Below are 14400 nucleotides of genomic sequence, written 5' to 3'. Positions count from 1 at the left end.
AGGTGGGCTGTGAGGGTGGCCAGGGGAAGGTCTGTCGGCTTGCCGGAGCTTTCCATTCACACGGACCCCTCCCCGCCCACCTCAGCTCCGCTCTGCCATCCGCGGGTGACACCCAGTAACTTCCCGGTCACCTCTGCCCACTGCCATTTTCCGTCTCCCTGTTTGGACGTCTCTGCCGACCTCTGGCCCTTGACCTGGATTTCACCCACAGACTCGGGCCGAAGTCACCTCTGAACTCCCACCCCCACCCGCACATCCCTTCTTCACCAACGCAATGAGAGTTTACAAGAAGAAATGAGGCCAAAAAAAAAAAAAACAGTAAAGATAAAAGACATTCCTCATAAACAGGCGACAGGAACAAAAGAATCTAAAATCTATTTTTCTGACCTCGGTGGGAGGATGTGGTAAATGAAGCCACACTCTTCAGTTAGCAGCACACCCTTATCTCCAGCCCACAACTGTCGTCTTGTTTTACTTGTTTTTCTGCTTAATTACCGTCCCCTGCCCGTGGCAACTCTTTGCTGGATTTTTATTTGTAGGTGGCTTGGAAAAGTGTACTTTTGCGTGGCGTGCTGAATTCACAAAATACTGCCATAGGCTCACCTATCTCTTGTGTTTCCACTCTGCACACTATTAGGGTCAGCCCACGTTCTGCGTGTCACATGGTCCCCGTGTCCACGAGCATCTGTCACCTTGCCCTCCCCCGTTCCCAGGGCTGGGCTGGACATGAACCCATGTCCCTGGTACCACAGTGATGCTGCCGTGAGCCTAGGAGCTCCCGGGACATCTACCCAGAAACCAGCCCCTGGGGCACAGAGGAAGGTGTGTGCAGGGCAGTGCCCTCACCAGCACAGCTGTGCCCAGCCTGCTGGGTGGTCCATATGTCACAGATGTGTCCCCACGTCCCCCGTTATTCAGCTGTCTGCTCTTTGTTAGTTTTGTTGTGTTAGTTCCCATCTGTCTAATCACTGGTGAGTCTGCGTGTCCATTCACACGCACGTGGGCATTTCCGGGCGCTCCTCTGTGATTTAACTACTCGTGTTCTTTGCAAACTTTTCTGTCGGGTTCCTGCCTTCTTACTGATTTGTAGGCTTTCCTTTTTATATTCCACACCTGAGTCTCTTTGGCTTCAGACGTGTGGGTATCATCTCTCAGCCTGGCCTTTCCCTGTTAGCTTTGTCCCTGCTGTTGTCACTGGACCGCAGTATTGAATGCTGATGTAATCAAATGACTCCTTCATAGTTTGTGCTTTTGGGGTTCCTTTTCAGACATCTTTCCCTACCCTCAGGCCACAGTTTGTTCTCTAACATTATTTTCTACAAACGTTAAGAGTTTCACTTTTACACTTGGGTCTTTAACCTGTCTAGACGCTACCTTCACATATGGCTCCAGGGAGGAACTGGCTGGATGTTTCTCTATTGCTGGAAGCCAGTTTTCACAACATGGTCTTGTCCGGATTCTGTCACTTCTCTCACTGATTTATGTCCTAAATTCAACCTCCTTTGTAAACATAGGTCTGTCTGCAAGCTCTGCCTTCTTCTGTTTTCTGTGTGATCTTGTCCCAGTACCATACAGCATTACCACCACGGTTTTGTGGGTCTTCTGTGCCTTTGGTAACCGATCTAAAAAGGGTTACGAAAAGCATGTTTCCAGAGCCCTCAGCGACACCCCCACCTTCTCCTTCTCCTTTAATTCTTAAAGGCCTATGTCGATATCAGCACCAGATTTCTTCATTTTTGTTTATCAAAAACCTGGAAGCAAACTTTTTTAGGAACAGAAACCATTGAGTATGTCCCAAGCTTCAGGGACACAGGGACCCAACGAGATGCTGATTTAAGATTCAGACAGAGGCTGAGCCTCCTCAGGCTGTGGGTCTGTGTCCCACAGAGGCCCTGGTGTACCATCGCCAGGACTGGGGCGGCAGGGGGTACCTGGCACCAGAGGCTGCACAACTGCTAAGTCAGTCCTGCAAGACTGGCTTCCCTGGGGTGAAGAGTCTCGGGAATCAGCATATGGCATTTAGATGTTGGGAGAATAACACCCTGAGTCAAGGGGAAAATGTTCTGTTACTATGTTCTCTTTGTGTAGTAAACACTTTAAAAAATTACCCACTGCTTTTTCACACTGTCCTCCCCTCAGTGAGCTCTGCTCCCTTCACCCCACTGTCCTCCACTCAGTGAGCTCTGGTCCTCTCACCCCACCATCTTTCCTTCAGTGAGCTCTGGTCCTCTCACCCCAAGCTTGGCGCCTCTAGGACTCTCTGGTTTTGGGCAGAATTTTATTCTTCCTCATCCCGGGCTCAGGGCCCCCATATCTGCCCCCTCCAGCAACCTGTCTCTCTGGGGCTGACACACAGGTGTGCACATCTCTCTAGAAGTGGTTCCACCATAGGAACCTGAAGCTAGGAAAAGTTATGGCGGAACATCATTGGCTAAGGGCACAGGAAGAGGAGAGACTGTCTGCAGGTCCGGTGAAGTTCGTGGAGTCTGGGGAAGGGCCCCCTCCAAGCATCAGTAGCGGGGGGTCTGGCTCCCTGTTCTGGCCCCTGTGTGTCTCTGGAGCAGCCTGGTGTGTGTGTTGGGAGGGGTGCTGTCCTGGGGCTTGCTGGCTGTGAGACTTGGGTCACATCATGCCCTCTGACCCTCATGTGGTGTCTAAGCATTTAAGGTAAACCTCTCTGACTCTTGCATGGTATGGAGTGGGGGCAGGGAGTAGGGGACCTGGGGCAGGGGCCTGAGAAGGCTCTGGTGTGGATGTTCAGAAAAGAGAGGGGACAGTGACTTGGCAGGAAGCTGTAGGAGTCAGAGGAACAGGAGACCTGGAATCAGGGAACAGGACGTTAGCCAAGAGCAGCCCTGCAGGTGACAGCTGAGAACACCTGCATCATGGTTAGGACTAATGTCACACAGAATTGTCCACAAATATCCCACCAGGGCTGGGAAGAGGCTGGAGGCCTCAGGGTCTCACTCTCCCTGCAGGTGACTGCCCGGCTCTCTGTCCTCTACTGGCCCGACCAGCAGAGGCACGGCCAGGCCAGCCTGTGGGGTGAGGGATGATAATTCATTGCTCATCAGGTTCTCCTGGAAATTCAAAGTGGGACCATGATGAACATGTCACTAGGCACCGGAGGGGCCGTAGCGGAAGAAAGCAGAGCACGCAGCCACGTATTGGAGCAAGTGTGGGGACACGTCCTGCTGAGTGGCCCCAGGGTCGCCCTGTCTCTGGGCCTCGTGTCCTGTTCTAGCAGTTCCAGACACACAAATGCAGTATTGGGTGGTGGCCCTGAGCGTGGACGTGGAGCCACATCACCTGAGCCCTAGTGTGCGCCATGGGATGTGCCTGCTTGCCCTTAGCCACCTGCTCGTCGGGGACGGTTGTCAGCCGACCCTGCAGGGTTGTGGTGAGAGTCAGCATATAAAATACTCAATGTGGTGACAGGCCAGAGGGAGGGCTGCGTGTGTCTGCTATTATTATTATTAGCAGTTTAAAATCTCTAGTCCTTGCTCTGAGGCCTGGTTTTGTGCTCCCAGCGCCCCGGCCGTACCTTCCCATGAGGCCTGGGGTGGAAAATCCCATTTTCCTTATCTGCATGTCTGTTTTCCTAGTATTCTGAACTAACTTGAGAGAGCCTCCATTCTTGGTCGTGGAGTGGAGTGTAAGTTGTGAAAACTCAGGTGCAGACCTGTGGGGTCCTGGAGGAGGTGATGCGGAGCATCAGCCCTTCAAGGGGGGACCCCGAGAGCAGATCTGTGACTAGCAGAGCACGGAGCTTCACCGAGTCACCGTGTTTCAGGATCTACCCTCTTCCCCTGCACGGACACCACCCTCCAGGTCAGGTAAGCGTCACCAGCAGGGGTGAGGGGCGGATCGGCGGCGTGAGCGTTTTCACGCACGAGTGGTTGTGTTTCTCAGCATGAGAAATATGTCCTGTCGTCCTGAGTCCCAGTCGTCGTGTGGACTGTGGCCGCACCGACGCGCTCACTGGGACCCACCGCACCTGTCTCGGAACAAGGCGGTGCTGTGTAGGGGTTAAGACCCGTTAGTCAGACGTGGATTACGGCCCTGGGAGCACCACCTCTGCTGCACACACAGCCCAAACTCACCAGGCCTCGGCTTCCTTCCCTTGAAGACAGGACACGAAGGGGATGCGCCTTGTGGAGTGGCCAAGGTTAGGGGGCGTGACGCGTGTCAGGCCCCCCGCAGGTGCGGACCCCGCTAACACCAGTAAAAATAAACAGAAAAACACAATCCGCTTTCTGGTGGAACCCCGGGTGTTGGGGTTTTGGATGTGTATTATCATCATACAGAGACTTGTTATGTGTCCGTTGTTTTGAATATACAACACTTTATATGAAACACTATGAATGCGCCCGGAGGGAGCCATCAGTCCCCCCGCAGTTCCAGCTCCCGGTGCCCTCGCCTCTTCCACCTGCCGACCTGGGCGCCAGTGAGGAGGTGGCCCACCATTTAGTTGGTGTGGAAGCAGAGCGAACACAGATAACACTAAGAGGTTGTGGTGAGGGCTATGTCCAGGCAGAAAGGAAGACAGTGACCAAAATGCGTGAAGGCAATGCTTTTATTGCACACAGGAGTTAACATTCCACCCGGGGCGACTGAAGTCCTTCTCCACACTCTAGTGCTCGTGCCCGTCCCAGGTCCGCACCGGACGGCATCCCCCGTACCACGCGGCCCCACGCGGCCCCACGCGGCCTGGTCTCTCCTGGCGTCCTGCACGTGCCCTTCCCTGAGCTGGCTCCCTCCTCTCCCCCTGATGCCTGGAGCTGCGTGAACTCTGGTGCAGTTTACCCAGCACCCCGCCCCCCCCACCTGCTATTCTGCACCCCTGCATCTTGGCTCCACAGCTAAGCCTCACCCCTGCCCACCCTTTCCAGGCCCCAGGTGGCGATCAGCAGAGTGGAGTAAGATTCTCTGCAGGGGAATGTAGGGTCCGTGGGTTATGGCCTCGCCTCCCAGCAAGGCCCACACCTTGGTCTCAGGCGAAAGAGCCCCCCCGGCGGAGGGAGGCCTCAGTGGCGTCAGGGTCTCACAAGGACCGCGGCCCAATATGGCCCAGGGCCACCAGTCAGCCATCCCTCCTTCCCCCTCTGAACACACTCATCTCTCAGAGCCGTCCTTTCCAGAAAGCCCTCCCGGGGGGCCAGGCCCCATCCTCTGAGCTCCCCAACTGCCAGGGCGGCCCGTCCCCAGCCTCCATCACTCCCTTGTCCTCTGTCTGGTGTGTGTTCCTTCAGATACTGAAGTTTTTCCTTTTCCTTTTCAGACCGCCAGGGGTTGCCATCCTGCCTGGTTCACGGTCAGCACACACTAAATGATTCTGGAGGGTGCGAGGGAACGAACCCGATGTTTTTGGGAGAAGACGTGACGTAGGCCTGTGCCCTGCCTGCGATCACACAGCCGGTTGGTCTCAGGCTGGGGTAGAGCTCCAGACCTGGGACTCGCCAGGGTCCGCCCCCCGCATGCACTGGCCTCTACTGGGGGTCCCACAGAGAGGTGGGTCAGCAGACTGCAGGGCACTCCCCTGGTCCTTGCAAAGTCCTCAGCCGACACATTTCTGTTCCCCCTGGTGAGCCTGGACTTGGAGGAGGGCGGCCGTGCCCTCTCAGGAACTCAGGGAGAAGCTGGAGCCTCGGCCCCAGAGCCCGAAGAAGGGGAGGACCTTCTGGGTGAAGGAGGCAGTGAAGGTGTAGATGGGCTGCTGGCTGACAGCGTTGGCGAAAGTCACCCAGCCCACCTCGTAGTCCAGGGACACCCGCACCTGCCGGGGCTGCTCCTCCAGGGCCAGCCGCGTGGGGAAGGAGCCCAGAGCAGAGACGAAGCCCCAGGCCAGCCTCACGGCCCACACGCCCTCCTCGGGCCGCTGCCTCAGCTCCCCCTTCCGCCGCACATCCTCACGGGCCACACCCACCGTGCAGCTGCCCCCGTGGGCCAGGTCCAGCTTTACCAGCCACGTGTGCCGCCCCCCCGTGAAGCCACCGCGGGCCAGGACGCAGGTGGCCCGGTCGAAACGCTCCGGGTTGTCCGGCGAGCTCTGCCATTTGTAGGAGAACTGAGCCCGCTGGTGGTCCTCAGACAGCAGGAGCTTCGGGTGCGAGGTCTGGGGGTCCAGAGAGAGGCACGCTGCGGGGAAAGCCCGGAGGGACAGAGATGGCTGCTCACTCAGCACCTCCAGAGAAGATCTGAAAGCCCTCCCTCCCACCTGCTGGAGTCACTGTGCACATCAGGCACAGCAGTGTGTGTGTCACCGGGTCACTTGTTAATTGTAGAACCAGATCAGAGTCCCCTCATCCGGGAAGCCTTCCCTGATACACCTTGTCCCAGTCCCATATAACCTTTCTCCCCCCTCTCCTCACGTGTGGGCAGGGGACTCTGGCCGTGCCCAGCGTAGAGCCCTGCAAAATTTTCCGTTTCGATTTCAGATTCCCCATGCCCTCCCGTTCTGACACCCGCTGCTCACCTGGCTCATAGTCCAACTCGAAGCAGAGTTTCTCTGTAGAGAGGACACGAAACAGGATGAGATTCCCTTAGTCTCACAAAACCACAGAACATTTCACAAAGAGGAAACTGAGCCCCAGAGAGAGAAGGGACAAAGGTTTAGTGGTTCAAAACCTGGCCTCAGATCCCTGCAGCGCTTGCCAAAGCCTGACTGCGACTCGGACGGCCGAGGACATGGGCTCCTAGCAGGATCCCAGGGTGAGGTCGTGGGTCACCGCCCTTGCCCTGGGTGGACCTCACTGAGCTCAGGACATGTGAGGTGCTCCGGAAACGTCTACTTCAAGAGCAGATAAGGGGTTAATTTATTTCTTGTTTTCCTTGTAAATGATTTCTGGAATAGGCAACGGCCAGCCTTTGATTAGGGTAAAATGCTCTTCATTGCCAGCCCTCTGGGCAGACTTGTAGGATGGACTGAGTGCAGGCCTCTTCCGGGCGGGCCATTCAGAGACCAGGGGCAGCGTTCCTGAGGTCCTGTGGGTGTGGGCTGAGAGCCACAGGCCTGACCCGCTTCTGAGCATTCACACCTTTTCTCGTCACCACAACCTTTCTGGGGTCTCCCACCCATGTGCCCGGCCGTGTGGGAGGAAGGGGAGGGAGACAGGTCAGCCACGCAGGGCAGAGAGAAATAGTGCTGCTGGTTATTAATGAACAGCGTTCAGCATCAAAACCTTATGCAGAGGAGCCTGCATGGCTCAGTCAGCTGAGCCTCTGACGCTCATGGTTTGTGAGATCGAGACCCACGTCGGGCTCGGAGCTGACATCTTGGAGCCCGCTTGGGATTCTCTCTCCCCCCCTCTCTGCCCCTCCCCCGCTTTCTCTCTCCCTGTCTCTCTCTCAAAATAAATACATAAGCTTTATATAAGAAAAACTTATGCAGGGCACCTGTGTGGCTCAGTCAGTTAAGTGTCCGACTTCGGCTCAGGTCATGACCTTGCAGCTGGTGACTTCAAACCCCACGTCAGGCTCTGTGCTGGTAGCTGGGAGCCTGGAGCCTGCTTTGGATTCTGTGTCTCCCTTTCCCTCTGCCCCTCCCCCACTAGTGTTCTGTCTTCCTCTCTCTCAAAAATAAACATCAAGAAAAATTAAAAAAAAACTTATCATGCATTACAAATGCCTCTTTTTTAAAGTATTGAGAATGACAGGTTTTGTTAACCATTATTTTTTATAGTGGTTAATGCCAATAGATCAGATTTATTTAATTATTTTTCAAATCAGTTAAATCTTTTCAGAAATCTTCATCTTCATTATCTCCTCTCATTGTCACGTTATCCTGACAAGCATATTTTATTTTTAATTTTTTAACGTTTATTTATTATCGAGAGACCGAGAGAGACAGAGCATGAGCAGGAGAGGGGCAGAGAGGGGGAGACACAGACTCTGAAGCAGGCTCCAGGCTCTGAGCTGTCAGCACAGAGCCCCACGCGGGGCTCAAACTCACGGACCGTGAGATCATGACCTGAGCCGAAGTCGGACGCTTAACCGACTGAGCCGCCCAGGTGCCGCTGACGAGCATATTTTATAAAGATGTGCGGATAAGACAGGAGAGGGGTATAAGCCTTGCCAGACATCACTCGAGCATGGGGCAGGGCACACGGAGGGCATTCCCAGCCCAGGCTTCACGGGTCCTCTTACCCAGAAACAGCTTCACCTCCCTCTGCAGTGGGACGGCCTGCTGCGGGAAGTCCCGAATCCTCTGGCCCAGCTCGGGGGACACAGCCTCTGGTCTCCGGCACTTCCTGGTCTCACATCTAGGGGCACACGAAGGTCGGGATTTGGGAATCGTCCCCCATGGCAATGTCCCCAGACTCAGCCAGCTGCCTGACGACCAGGCGTGAAGGTGCAGTTCCCATGGGCAGAGCTTCTTCCTCTGGGATGGACCCCACTACCTACTCTCGGCAGCTGCGTGTGGACATGTATTTGAGGGCTTTCGCCCCTGACGTGAGGGTGCCGTGTGCAGACATGGGGTGAAGCGTGCTTGTGCGCAAGCGGGAGTGGGGAGGGCAGCCCACGACTCACCTGAGCAGAGTACTTCTGATGTCCTGCGAGAAAGAGGGGAGAGATCAGTCCCCACTTCCTTATACCCAGAAAAGACAAATACTGTGTTCCCCGGTAGGCAAAGGGCCCCCGATCCCAGAGTCACAGAGCTTTAGGGTTTACAAGGCATCAGGATCCCAGACACCAAGCCCTGTATCTTATGGATCCATACAGTTAAGCGACCTGGCTGCCGGCTGGAGGTGCTTTCTCAGCACCCCCAGCAGGGAGCCGCGTGTCTTCCCTCCTGTGTGCAGAAGTGAAATGCACCGGGAAGAACTTCCGGACCGGTGGGGGTGACATGGCACAGGATGCCCTGGAAAGAGCTCCTGGTACCTGCAAAGCACTCGATGCTTAGTGCCACGTCCAGCCGCACTTTCCTGTTGGACCCTCACAAACCACCCGAGAGGTCGGCACGAACAGAGCTCTCCCTGCCGATGGGCAGTGGGATGAACAGTCAAAGGCCTGTGAGGGAGGGGGTGCAGGTGCAGGGGTTCGGGGGCGAGCACGTGGGACCAGGCCTTACCGTCAGGAGCCCTCGCGCTGGCCTCTCATTCTTCTCCTCCAGTTCTGAGATCAGGCTGCCAAAGCGGCACATCTCCTCACTGACCAGCACGTCGAACTCCTCCCGTTGCCTCAAGATGTCCGCATCCAGCGCCTCCAGCTGGGCCAGGAGGACGCTTTGCTGTTCCTCCAGGAACTGGCTCAGATACGCAAACTCGAAAATCACTTTCTGCCTCTTGGTGGCCACCTGCGACTGAAGGGGCAGGAGGAGAGGCCAGGGGGGTCATTTCTCTTCCTTCTTTCCCTTCCTCAGCTTTCTTTTCCTTCCTTGGTTCACTGCCTTCTCCCTCTGGCCCAGGTTCATGCCCTCCGGGGTTTGGTGGAAAATCAGAGCCCCAACCCTCAGGTCCCTAGACAGTACGGCATCCCTCCCGCGGCTGCACTGATCCCCCAGCATGGCTGTGGCCCCGTCCGCCGGGGCTTCTACGTGCACACGTGGCTGAGGGGAGGTGATGAGGAGGTGATGGGGGCGCCCAATCCCCTGCCCTTCACAACGCGCACCCTATGCACGGCACTGAGCTCATTATACACACAGTCTCATTCGGTTCTATGGCAATTCCATGAGGTCATGACGACTTTAATCTCACAGGAAGATAAATTCGGGACAGAGATTTGCACGAGGGAGTCAGGGTTCACACGTAGAGTGACTTGGAAGCCCTCCGTGCCAGGCCACCTGGGTCCGGACGGAGGAAAGGGGTCTGGGAAGGGACACGGACCTACCAGCAGGACTTGGGTCCTCTGGTTTTCTCTTGCCTGGATTCTTTGAATCTCTTCTCTCTCTTTTCTTAGACACTCAAGACACTTCTGTATCTGCTCCTGGAGAGAAAGAGCATGAACCATTTACGACGGAAACATCGACTTGTAAAGAGGGGTCATCCCATCCAACCCCCTGCCTCCAGTAATGAAGCAGCCTGAGGGAAGTCATCCAACCCCCTGCCTCCAGGGGTTGGTGGCCTGAGGGGTCTTTTTCTTCTTGCTTCGCTTTCCAAGAATTGTGATCGAAGATGTCCTCTTCACGTGTGCCAGCACCCTCTGTGCCTTGGTTTCCCCCCCCCGAGACTTCCTGTCTTCAGGATAAGCACCCCGACTTTTTTCGTCTTTGGTAAGCTGTCTGTGGGACTGTCCTGAGCTCGACAAGTCCTTCTTTGAAAGTATTCCCACTTTTGGGGCGCCTGGGTGGCGCAGTCGGTTAAGCGTCCGACTTCAGCCAGGTCACGATCTCGCGGTCCGTGAGTTCGAGCCCCGCGTCAGGCTCTGGGCTGATGGCTCGGAACCTGGAGCCTGTTTCCGATTCTGTGTCTCCTTCTCTCTCTGCCCCTCCCCCGTTCATGCTCTGTCTCTCTCTGTCCCAAAAATAAATAAAAAACGTTGAAAAAAAAAATTAAAAAAAAAAAAAAAAAAAGAAAGTATTCCCACTTTCTCCCTGATCTTGAGGAAACGAATTCAAACAACTTTTTCTTGTGAATACAGTCAATTTCCTGCGTATGATTCCGGAAGGGAGAGGAAACTCGGCTGATGTGAAAATAGTCCGTAATTGTTTTAAACATTGCTTGCTCTAGAACAGAGTTAGGTAGAGGTACACACACGTAGGTGTACGTTCAGAAGTACAGTTGGGACCCTCACCGTCCAATGCGTGCAGACACCCACGTTTGCTGAAACACAGTGTGTGAGTGACCCAGAGGTGCTCAGATTTAATGAAAGATAAAGCTGCACCCCACATAGACGTTTACCCAACCTGCGTGCAAACATTCATTTACTCACAGACATGACCACTCCCACAGTACACTTACACACTCAGTCAGCCGCCCCCCCCTTCCCACGCGCATTGGTGAACACGCAAACACTCCTGCCTGTTCCGTACTGTTTGGGCCTCATTCCCTCACATACAAACCCTGTGTCCTGAGGCCCTGTGTGCAGACACACACTCTCACGTCATGGCCACTCCGTCGCTCAGTGCACGTTCACCGAGCACATGTCGGCCGTGAGTGAACGACTCAGAACGTGCGGACGCACAAACACCGACCCTGCACCCGGAGCTGCCTGCATGCTGACAGAGTGGGGGAGACAGACTCCTACCCGGTAGGGCCCGGCTGCGTCCTCCAGGAAGCGCACGGTGTGGGCCCGGTGCGCCCAGGCCTCGCGGCACAGCACGCACAGCTGTGTCTCATCATCCTCGCAGAAGAAGTAGATCTTCTCCCCGTGCTCCTTGCACACGTCCTCCTCGTCCAGGCCCGGCGTGGGCGCCAGCCTGAGGCGCTCGATGTTGTCCACCACGCTGGCCAGCTGCCAGTTGGGCCGCAAGCCCGCCGGGCGGAAGGGCTGCTTGCAGAGCGGGCAGGCGAGGGACTCCTCTGGCTCCGGGCCCGGGACCTCACAGTAGCGGGTCAGGCAGCTGCGGCAGAAGTTGTGGCCGCAGTCGATGGTGACCGGCTCCCTGAGGGTGCCTTGGCAGATGGGGCAGCTGACCTCATCCACCAGACTGCTCACAGAGGCGGCCGAGGCCATGGTGCTGCTGTGCCCACTCGCTCCTCAAGGTCGCCCTCTCTGCTTGGCTGGGGAAGCGGTCAGGACACACGGGCACATCTCACACACGCACGGGCACCCTCATGGTCACCTGCACACACACGTGCCCAGAGGCAAGGCATCCGCCTACACGCCCGGGGTCTTCTGTCCCTGTCCCAAAGCCACAGATGCGACGGTCCAAGACAGACGGACAAGCAGCAGAGGAGAGGGGGGACGAAGAGCCCGCAGCTCCAGAGGTGACCCCAGTTACTCTCTGGGCTGGTGCCCGCAGCCTGGGGCTCAGCGTTCCCTCCTGTTCATCCACACGCACGTCAGCGCTGCTATCTCGGCCGCCCACACTTGACAGATAGGTCCCTCCTTTGGGGGTGGGAGGGAGACTGAGTCAGAGAGCAGAGATGCCAGCCCAGCCCCTGCAACGTGGCCAGCTGTGCCCAGGGAGATTACAGGTATCAGCGGGCCCAGGGCAAGCAGTGGGCAGGCAGGGGGTGTCGGGACCCAGATAAGGCGGTGCTCAGGGGAACACAGCCCAGACGGCTTCCCCAGTGATGCCCCCAGCGGCCGGCCACAGGCTTCCAAGGAGGCTGCACCAAACCCCCCGTGGGGGAGACAGAGAAAAAGAGCAGCAGCCAGCACTCATTTATGGTGACTGCACACCCCACACTCTTACCCCCCAGCCCTATGACACCCATGCTGTCAGCGTGGAGCTTGGGCAAAGCTGGGTTATTCTTGCCCAAGGCAGCAGGAGGAAGGTGGACGGCCGTAATATGCACTCAGAGCTGTGTGTCCCGCATAGAAATACAGCGTGAGCCACAGATGCAAGCAAACTTCCTTAGTAGCCATATTCTAAAAAGTGAAATTAATTTTAATGTTTTGTTAACCCCAAATACTATCATTTCAACATGTGATTGGTCTAAAGATAAGAAATGAGAGATTTTGTGTTCTTTCTAACTGGTGCTAAGTCTTTGAAATCGGGGTGTATTTTACACTGTGGCACATCTCAGCTGGTACTGGCCACACTTCCAGGCCCGGCCATCGCAGGGGACTGAGGGCTGCACCCTCCGGAGGGGGAAGGGGTGAACAGTCCGTGTGACAATGGGAGTTTTCTTTGGTTTTATCCAAGGATGCAAGGGATCGGATGAAGAACCATGGTTGTTTGACTGTCACCTGGGCCTGGGGCTCAGGAGGAGCACCTGTCTGGAGGCCAGGAGAGGAGGCTGGGAGAGGAGGCCAGGAAAGGAGGCTGGGAGAGGAGGCTGGCACTGGAGGCCAGGAGAGGAGGCCGGGAGAGGAGGCTGGGAGAGGAGGCTGGGAGAGGAGGCTAGGAGAGGAGGCTGGGAGAGGAGGCTGGGAGAGGAGGCTGGGACTGGAGGCCAGGAGAGGAGGCCAGGAAAGGAGTCTGGGAGAGGAGGCTGGGAGAGGAGGCTGGGAGAGGAGGCTGGGACTGGAGGCCAGGAGAGGAGGTTGGGAGAGGAGGCTGGGAGAAGAGGCTAGGAGAGGAGGCTGGGAGAGGAGGCTGGGAGAAGAGTCTAGGAGAGGAGGCTGGGAGAGGAGGCTGGGAGAGGAGGCTGCGACTGGAGGCCAGGAGAGGAGGCCGGGAAAGGAGTCTGGGAGAGGAGGCCAGGAGAGGAGGCTGGGACTAGAGGCCGGGAGAGGAGGCCGGGAGAGGAGGCTGGGAGAGGAGGCAGGGACTGGGGGCCGGGAGAGGAGGCTGGGAGAGGAGGCTGGGACTGGGGGCCAGGAGAGGAGGCCGGGAAACGAGGCTGGGAGAGGAGGCCGGGAAAGGAGGCTGGGAGAGGAGGCTGGGAGAGGAGGCTAGGACTGGAGGCCGGGAGAGGAGGACGGGAGAGGAGGCTGGGAGAGGAGGCTGGGACTGGGGGCCAGGAGAGGAGGCCGGGAAACGAGGCTGGGAGAGGAGGCCGGGAAAGGAGGCTGGGAGAGGAGGCTAGGACTGGAGGCCAGGAGAGGGGGCTGGGAGAGGAGGCTGGGACTGGAGGCTGGGAGAGGAGGCTGGGAGAGGAGGCCAGGAGAGGAGGCCGGGAGAGGAGGCTGGGAGAGGAGGCCAGGAGAGGAGGCTGGGACTGGAGGCCAGGAGAGGGGGCTGGGAGAGGAGGCTGGGACTGGAGGCTGGGAGAGGAGGCTGGGAGAGGAGGCCAGGAGAGGAGGCTGGGACTGGAGGCCAGGGGAGGAGGCTGGGACTGGAGGCTGGCACTGGAGGCCGGGAGAGGAGGCTGGGAGGGGAGGCTGGGAGAGGAGGCTGGGAGAGGAGGCTGGGACTGGAGGCCAGGGGAGGAGGCTGGGAGAGGAGGCCAGGAAAGGAGGCCCAAACTGGAGGCTAGGACTGATCCCAGCCCCATAGCTTCCCAGCTTCGTGACTTCACATGTCTTCTTCGTAAAAAGAGAGTAATCATCCCTGTCCCAAAGGGTTGGTATTAGATTGGACACAATAATATGAAAATACTAAGCCAACACAAATGTCTGCTACCTTTGGGGCTGGGCTTTGTAACTTTTATCAATACAAATCATTCGTACTGCAGTTTCTCGCCTTCTCTCACCTGAAGTTAGAAAGTAAAATTGAAGCACAACGTGACCCAGCGTCATCCTGTTGGGGACACTGGCTCTGGGGCTGGCAGGGCGCACAAGCCAAGGAGGCCAGCCTGGGCAGAGGAGGGGCCCCCGAGAGCACCTCGTGCCCCAGGATGGACTTTGCCGCCCCGGACACACCTCAGAGCCGGAGGTTTATGGCTCCCACCTGCTCTGCTGGACAGGAAG

At 56.9% G+C, this 14400-nt stretch overlaps 1 protein-coding gene across 1 annotated transcript; it reads right to left on the bottom strand.

The window, feature by feature from the left end:
- Positions 1-4142: 4142 nt before the first annotated feature.
- On the bottom strand, positions 4143-11862 carry LOC102965345 (tripartite motif-containing protein 10). Its single transcript, XM_007094056.2, has 7 exons — positions 11185-11862; positions 9829-9924; positions 9071-9301; positions 8530-8552; positions 8146-8261; positions 6476-6508; positions 4143-6138 (listed from the first exon to the last, which is right to left on the bottom strand). The coding sequence occupies exons 1-7, from the start codon at positions 11611-11613 to the stop codon at positions 5621-5623; spliced, it is 1446 nt and encodes a 481-aa protein (XP_007094118.2). The 5' UTR covers positions 11614-11862; the 3' UTR covers positions 4143-5620.
- Between the last annotated feature and the right edge of the window lie 2538 nt (positions 11863-14400).

This window comes from Panthera tigris, chromosome B2 (genome assembly GCF_018350195.1).
Source record: "Panthera tigris isolate Pti1 chromosome B2, P.tigris_Pti1_mat1.1, whole genome shotgun sequence".
Classification (NCBI taxonomy): Eukaryota; Metazoa; Chordata; class Mammalia; order Carnivora; family Felidae; genus Panthera; species Panthera tigris.
The sequence above is the reverse complement of the archived record's forward strand: the minus strand, read 5'-3'. Positions and strand labels throughout refer to the sequence as shown.